The sequence below is a fragment of the Hippichthys cyanospilos genome, chromosome 9 (assembly GCF_059441005.1).
Source record: "Hippichthys cyanospilos isolate Australia breed blue-spotted pipefish chromosome 9, RoL_Hcya_1.0, whole genome shotgun sequence".
Classification (NCBI taxonomy): domain Eukaryota; kingdom Metazoa; phylum Chordata; class Actinopteri; order Syngnathiformes; family Syngnathidae; genus Hippichthys; species Hippichthys cyanospilos.
Genome location: NC_142377.1, coordinates 7,062,267 through 7,070,200, shown reverse-complemented (window position 1 = coordinate 7,070,200; position 7,934 = coordinate 7,062,267). Strand labels below are relative to the sequence as shown.

The window sequence follows — 7,934 nt, the reverse complement described above, 5'->3', positions numbered from 1 at the left end:
TATAATCCAGTGCACTTTATACAGTGCATGAACCACATCTTTTCATTTTTCAAATACTACTGCTGCGCACGTTTACTTAAATTTTAAATGATTAAACCATATACAGTAACTGTACTGTTATCCCTTCCCGTTTCCATCCCTTGGCTGTATCTGGATCACGTAGAGCTGCAGTTGCCCCCTAACGGCGCTCGGGCGTCAAACTAAAGTGAAGCCTGTAGCTGACCCATGATAACAAGCACAGTTTATGCATGAAATTCCAATATATTACAAAAAAAAAAAAAATCTCGGGAAGCGATTTACAACGCTTTGCTGTTGCACCACTCTCTTGCTCTCCATTCACATCAGCCTAACAGCAAGTGTGATTTTTCGTGAGGGAGACGAGCACTCCAAGAGTGTGATTGGCTCACGGCGCGACTATCGACCAATGACAGCAGGAGTAGTTAAAACATCTGGGCAGGAGTAGATTCCAACTCTTCCAACCCTCATTTGTCGCTGGTCGCACCAGGAGCCAATCACGTGTCTTGTGGGAGCGCCCGCGAGCTGGGCATCCTCATAAGAGTTACACACTCACACGCAGGTAGGAGCAGAAAGACAGCGGTGGCCACAAGTGAGCGATGTGAATCTGATACCTACATTTCTTTGGATAATAAATTGGAATTTCAAGTGTAAACTCTGCTTGTTATCAAGTTTGGTCAGCTACAGGCTTCACTCTTATTCGATTTCCGGGCACGGCTAATAAGAGACCAACCGCGGCTCTACGTGAGACTACAGCCATGGGATGGAAACGGTAAGAGATAACAGTACAGTTACTGTATAGGGTGTAATAATTTAAGATTTAAGTAAATATGTGTAACGCAGTAGTTCAACGTCGGGCAGTGCCCTTGGCATGTGCATTTACACTTATTCATCTGTCTGGCGTGCAGGGAACGTTCACAGCACATCTCTCCGCAGTATAGTATTTTTGTTTCACGAAAAAAATAATCTGCGATGCGCTGAGGGCGCGATAGGTGTGACACAAAGTAGCGAGGGATCACTGTATTCCTCCTCATCAAAGAGACATTACTGGACCATCTGTTAGCATACAATTAGCGGCATTAAACTGCAATGCTATTTTGATACTTTATAAATAATTTATTTTTAAAGAGCAAAAAGGATTCCCTGGGCGCAAGTATCACTGTAGGAGTATGTGCTATATGGGAGCCCAGTTAAGAGACCATTGCCACGGGGGAAGGAGAGGTCACAGTAAATAACCACTACATCGTCAAGGGGAATGGACGAAGAGCAGACAATCCTTGTGATTACGCCACTTCATGTTCATTTTTGACGGTTTTCTGCTATTCACCTGTGCTCTTTCTCATCCTCTTTATGACCCCATCCTTTTTCTTTCTGGCTTTTTCAATTCTGTTTCTTTCATTCTTGCTTGCCTGGCGGGTGATGGCTGAAAGGAGAGCGGAATTGGATGCCTTCCTCGCAGTGCTTTCCTGTGAGATTTGTAAGAGATTTTGTTTTGCAGGAATGACTTTTACAGCTCACTTGCTCATCTCAAAAAAGTCAACTTTCCGCAGCCTGCCATGACCTCACTGAAAGTAAGACAAATTCACCATGAAACAGCTTTGAATGCATTGAAATAAACAGATATATGAGCAATATGATATGCCATTTTTCTTCAACTTATCCAGGGGTCGCAAGGGCAGCTGCTGAGGGGTGATTGCTGGCGAGTGTCCGGAAAAGTAGCGGCTCTTTTGATCTCCAGAGTTCATTCAAGGTTTCCAGTGGTCCCCACAGGGTCTCTAGAGGTCGCCAAACCTTGTTCTTGTCGCAAGAAATTTTGAATGAAATTTTTAATTTGCTCTTGTCACAAGAGGAAGGTCTGGTGATCTCTGGTGAACTCTGGTGACCTTGTGGGGACCTTTGGCGAACTTAAACAAACCCTGGAGGAGATGAAAAGATCTGCTACCTCTGCAGCCACTCACCAGTGTTCGCCGCACAGTAGGATGCCGCCGCTAATAGGGAAGCACAACAGGTGTTGTTCAAATGTGCCGTTTGGTTATTCAGACTGGCTCAAACCAGGAGCGCTGGAGCCCGAAGTGTCAGGCAGTAAGGATCATTTATATTAAAAAATATGACCCTTAGGTTTTATCTAAACAGATTATTATCACAAGTATACCACACATTCCTTTCCATAGCTGTGACTTGACTCTCTTTCACCTTTCCTTGCTCTCACATATAATCTTGAACTAGTTAAGTTTACGTATGCTAACATGAGCTAGGCAGAATAAAAGTAGGAACCATTTTGCGAGCGATCATACCGCTGAAATACATGTTAGAATAATTTCACATACATTTTCCCATACTTACTCTTCTTGTCCTGCAAAGCATTTATTCAGCATGGTAACCTTGTTTGAATCATGAAAGAGAACGCTGTCTGTGAAACAAACAAGCACAAGAAAGCACATGACTCATGCAGCTTCAAGAGGAAAGGAGGCACTGTGACCTGAACACAGGACAGGATGGTCTATGGATGGTCGTAACGTTCTTGAAAAAAAGTAATGTTCTCCCCAAAACCTTTAGGGCGGCAATGTTTGTAGCTATGAGCTTCTCAAAACGAGGGTTCGATGGGATGTTTCCAGGGCAGCAGAATATCGGTAACTACAAACACCTCTGTCCGTTCTCCTTGTCTTTGTTCCTTGTGTGTTGTTTATTAAATGCTGTAGGTTGACTGTACCTTATAATAAAGCTCCACAGCTGTGCACTTGATCTTCCTGGCATACAGTAAGTAGTTCATTGAAGATTATGCAGTTTTCTGGTCGTTAATATAAGCACAGCAAGCATTTAAGACAAAAGAATCAGGCAAAGGTTCATAGAACTTTAGAACCGATTCAGTTCAGCTCCCTCAATTAGGACAAAGGAAAATGGATGCCTGGATGTTTTTGCAGCCTACTAAGAAGTTTTTAACAATTCGTAAGCTTTTGGTGAATCATCCCCTGTGAAAAACAGCTCTCCCGTGGCTGGTTTGAAAGGTCACTCCATTTTAGAAGGAGTCGCTCACAAGGGTCAGTAATAGAGATATCCTTGGTCATTCACAGCTGTCCAAATCCTTGTTCATACTCATCATTCCATCCAAGCTCAGCAAGGTAGCCGAAGCTTTAATCTCCACCTCCAGTTTGAAATCATCTCTTCAACTCGCTCTTGCTTTTTCTGCTTTTCTTTGAGCCACGGAGCGGCTTCTCGAGCGGCTGTGGAAAGCGGCGAGCAAGGTCAAAGGTGACCGAACAGAATAATCCCTTTATGAAACATTCCTCCCCTGTTGAAATAAAGCTGGCGTGAGGAAGGTCAGCATGTATTGGCTCTGTCCCTCAACAGCCTAAGCTCAAGATTGTAATGCTCTATTCACTCACTTGCTTACCCTGAGATGCACACAGCTGCCTGATCGTACACGACTCGCCCATATACAGTAGCTTGAATGCAGGGGGAGAAAGGAGCACATTAAAGTCTGAACGCGAGCGCCTGTGAGCATGCGGGACCTGTTACGCTCCGTCAACGTCTTCCCAGTCTCCTTGCCACTCCGCCGTCGTATGTTTTCACCACATGTCCATTAATGTCATGTGTTCTCGGCTATAATCTGCAACTGTACGTATATGGAGGGTTTCAATGGATCTCCATTATGTGACTCATGTATTAGTCATCGGTCATGCTTCTATTCGCAACTCAGGGGATGGATCAAGCTTGGACTGATTCGAGAACACACGATAGGCTTGGGGCGAAATGGAATACATGTTCCGGTGTGATGTGATTCATTTTGGTTTTGTTAAAGGTAACTCAACTATTACCTTGTGAGAAAAAAACTGGATAATATTATGGCCGTATTTATTAAAAATGTTTTTTAAAAATGTAACCCCTAAACCTAACCCTATTTAATTTTGCCCTATATTGAAATTTTGATGAAAGCAATAACATTCACTTGCGTCATGGAGCTTGCAGAATTACAGCTATCTTTTTCTGATCTATGAAGTGCAACACTGGTGTGTTTTTCCTTCTTGGTTTTCAATACAGCGTTAATCGCTCGCGTTGGGACTGTTACTCTCAGGAAGTCCCTTGTCTCATCAATTGAATGCGAGTATATTGAGAAAAACATTTACACAGGTGGTCTCTTTGGGCAGAGGGCCAAGCCCTCCATCCCTGTTCCAATTAGAATAAGAAGGACATTTTCATTGGTCTCATCGTTTTGTCGTTGCCAGCGTCTCTTGGCATAGAGTCAGGCTGTAGTAATTTGTTCCTCCAATTCAACCGGGGAGACAAACAACCCTGCAGAGATGAGAATTACTGACCTTCTTCAAACAAAAAATTATTCCTGGGGTCCTCTATCAAATAATATGCGCTGGAAGTGTGAGGTATCCCCAAGACTTGTCCCTCCATACAATAATGACGACAACACCCGTAAGGTCGTATAATTGCGTATTTCAAAAGAGGGCAGCTCAGTGGAAAAGTAGTTGGCAAATCTGCCACATGGATTTGAATCTGGGCTCAAGCCCCAACTACTTCATTCCAAAACGACCCGTGTTGATTTAACTGATGACTCCTTTGGTGATTATGCTTGTACTTAGGACTACCTGTGAATGTCAATTGTTATTTGCATATTCAATTATACACACACACATATATATATATATATATATATATATATATATATATATATATATATATATATATATATATATATATATATATATATATATATATATATAAAGCTGCCTTTCTCTATTTGCCAGTGAATAAGATTCCACTCCTTACCTCTTCAAAAATAATTTACCTTGGTCTCCTAATGTTTGTGCAAGTGTTCTTTTCGCTGTGTCTCTGAGTAAATCTGCCTTCCTCTCAAGTGTTTTATAACACCCTTGGTGAAAACACTTACAGACTCAACACTGCTCATCAATGAAGAAAAGCTTTGCAGTGTTAGTTAGAAATGTAATGGTAGACACACCTTATAAAAGAGAATGGCTCTGTCTTTTAGGATTAATTAGTATTTTGTTCCTGACAATCAGGTCCAGAAGTCTGTTGGCTTGACTGGAAATGAGCACAAAACAAAGAATGAAAGCCTGACGAACAGAACAACAGGAGGGGCCAGGTCCAAACACAGAGTTGGCCGATGATCGCTCATCTGTGGTTAAGCAGTGGCACAGTCTCAGGCGACAGCTGTTTGGAAATGATGGATGCCCCCGAGGAAGGAAACTGGGAAGAGGCGGACAATCCAAATTGACTGTTCTCGTCCATGCTACTGACACACGCCGCTTGGTCTGACTATCCTGCGTGTGTACGTACGTATGTCGGAAAAACAATTTCAATGCTTTTGGAAGAAAGTATGACTTCATCTCTAAAGGATTTTAATACAATCACTGAAATACAACCATTTGCAAGTATTGAAGAACTTAGCGAATGTGCATTCCCGTCAAGTTTGTTAAAGATCCCCATTGCTCTTAAAGCTTTTTGCATACATTCCGAAACAATCTCAAACCCCAATTCAACTGAGATGTGAACATTTGTAACTTGATGAAGGTCGCGACTGCGTGCGCAAGTCAGTGAGTGATTCGTCAGGGTTCGCTCAAGGTTTGGATCGTTCTTAAAACAATCGTAAGATATTGTGAAACAGTCGTAAGCCCCTATCCCACTGATACGCTACCATTCGCGAGTAGCTACAGAGGTAGCGGCTGTGCGTTCATCTCAGGGGTTCCTTTAAGATCAGTATTGTTCTAAAGACGCTCTTAAGACATTCTGAAGTAGTCTTAAGACCCTATCCCACAGAGACAGGTTTGTTTTTGAGCTTCAACAAAGATAGCGATTTCGCGTTCACGCCAGTGGTCTCCCCTGGTTCTTTCAAGGTCACAGTTGTTCTTAAGATCTTCTACCGACATTCTAAAACAGTTCGAAATGGTTCTGATCACAAGGAAATTTTGACTATTTCTGAATGTCTTTAGAACATTTATTGTTTTTGTCATCCCAAGAACACTATGTAATTTCGACGCGAAAAACAACAATGCTTCGTCATCTGTTCAGTGTTTGATTTGGTTTTTAATTTTATTTACATTCCAGTTTTCTCTTTTTCTTGTCCTTTGTGTCAATGTCTCGTTTACTTGATTGTGTCCACCTCTGATTGTCGAAAAGCAGCTCCTTGCACCACTTGTGTCTCATCCAGGCGTTCATCGTTGTGTCATTAGTTTGGCTTGTTTTTACTTCCCTGTTTCTTTGCAGTGTTCGATAGGGTTAGCACCTTATCCAAACAAGAGCCATCTCCGTTAAGGCCAGGATGTCTTCTACTTCAGACTCTCGGACTTGGTAGGGTAGCTTGAATGGCTCAAACGATATAGTCTTTTATACTGTTTTTTTAATGGCACTTTAGATGAACCTACCTTCAATTTAGTTCTAAGCATGTTGAGAGACATAGCGAATGGCAATGCCGCATCCGTACTTTGTATGATCAAAAGACATAGAGCAGAAACAAATGTCCACAACAGTGGACACAAATGAAGGGTGAAATATATTTTTCGAAGGCATACATTGACAAACACACAACGCGTAACACACACCGATTCACACAACAAAAACTGTGGATGTTTTTTTTTTCCCTTCAGCGGAAAGTCACTGAGGGATGCTCACATGCTCTTTCGGGCAGATCCGATGGGGACTGGCCGTAAAACACAAATCTACACTCGTCAAAGCGAAAAGAAAAAAGAAATGGTCGAACGAGCGTAGCCAGCTGCTAATGGAGCGTTTGCTGATTGCTAAGCTCTGATGAGGCACTCCGCCGCCTATTAAAAGTCCCGTGCTTGCAACATATTTCACTCTCAAGCCTCAAGTGCTGGAGGCGGGAAGGGCGCATTTACTCACCCTGCGTCCACACCCTCTTGGACATTTTCGGCGCATGGATGCACTCAAACACGTTCTAATGAGCTGACGGCTAAACTCCCCGTCATTGCACGTGGGAGACTGCCATGTAAAGAACGGTGGCTTCATAAAGCTCGCTTCATTTACTGATGGAGATTTGATGCGGGAGTGGGCAGTCTTACTTTAAGGCATTCGATCGCAATCTCGCAACTCTCTCTCAACTCTACCTCCCTCTCTTTCTCCCTCTCTTCCCAGCTGGGCTAGGTTGTAATACACACATGCTCACTCACACAAGCGCTCTGCCTCTCCGATACAGACTCTCTACTTAGTGGCTTGGAGAGAGGACCGAAGCTCGCAGCTTCTCAATGAGGGGACGCAGCCAAGAGGAGACAAAGCGGTCCTTCCTCAGGAGCCTTCCGCTGCATGCGTGACAAGGACCGTGAGGCAAAAGAAGCTCCCAGTCATCACAACATAGGAGTTCTACAAACGGAGAAAGGCAAAGGATAAGGCAGAGGAGACGGGAAGAGATCTCCACGTGTGAGGCTGATACAGCAGTGACATGATGAGAAACCGTTTCCTCCATCTACTGGGTGACCTGAGGGGGTGCTGGTTTTGGTGACTCGTTGCGTTTCCGAGGAATTTAAAAGGAAGCGAGAGGTGCAGATCCAGAGGACGGACTACTCAGAAAAGCATTTGCGAAGCGTCTTTTGTTCCGGGTTCGACTAATCTGGAATTTCAGGATGAGAGGTTTCTACAGGATGAATGAATTTCAAGAGGAGTGAGTCCGCCGTTCCGATCGAGTCTTGATCCTCCTAAACTTATGCTCAGGTAAGGAAGGGTGTGGAGGGCCACCTCTGGTTTTTTTTTTTCTTGATGGGGAGAGCGGGGCAAATTTTACAGCTGAAACTTTAGGAACCATTTTCACACATGCTGCTCTTAGTGCTTCTTCATTATTTTTTTTTTTTTTTGCAAAGCCTCTCCGAGGAAAGAGAACATCTTTTGTGCCCGACACCCCAGACTATAAAACAGATTATTATCTAAAATACACTGTTCAA

The 7,934-nt window shown here is 43.3% G+C and overlaps 1 protein-coding gene across 2 annotated transcripts in view; it reads left to right on the top strand.

Moving 5' to 3' along the window:
- Positions 1 to 7,142: 7,142 nt before the first annotated feature.
- The window catches only part of tafa1b (TAFA chemokine like family member 1b), a 132,059-nt gene continuing 131,267 nt past the window's right edge, over positions 7,143 to 7,934 (top strand). Inside the window, exon 1 of one of the 2 annotated variants that reach the window (XM_088424473.1) lies at positions 7,143 to 7,707. In XM_088424473.1, coding sequence (XP_088280599.1) covers positions 7,700 to 7,707 — 8 coding nt within the window. In that variant the 5' untranslated portion in view covers positions 7,143 to 7,699. The remainder of the gene's footprint in view (positions 7,708 to 7,934) is intronic. The other variant, XM_088424472.1, reaches the window with a different exon arrangement.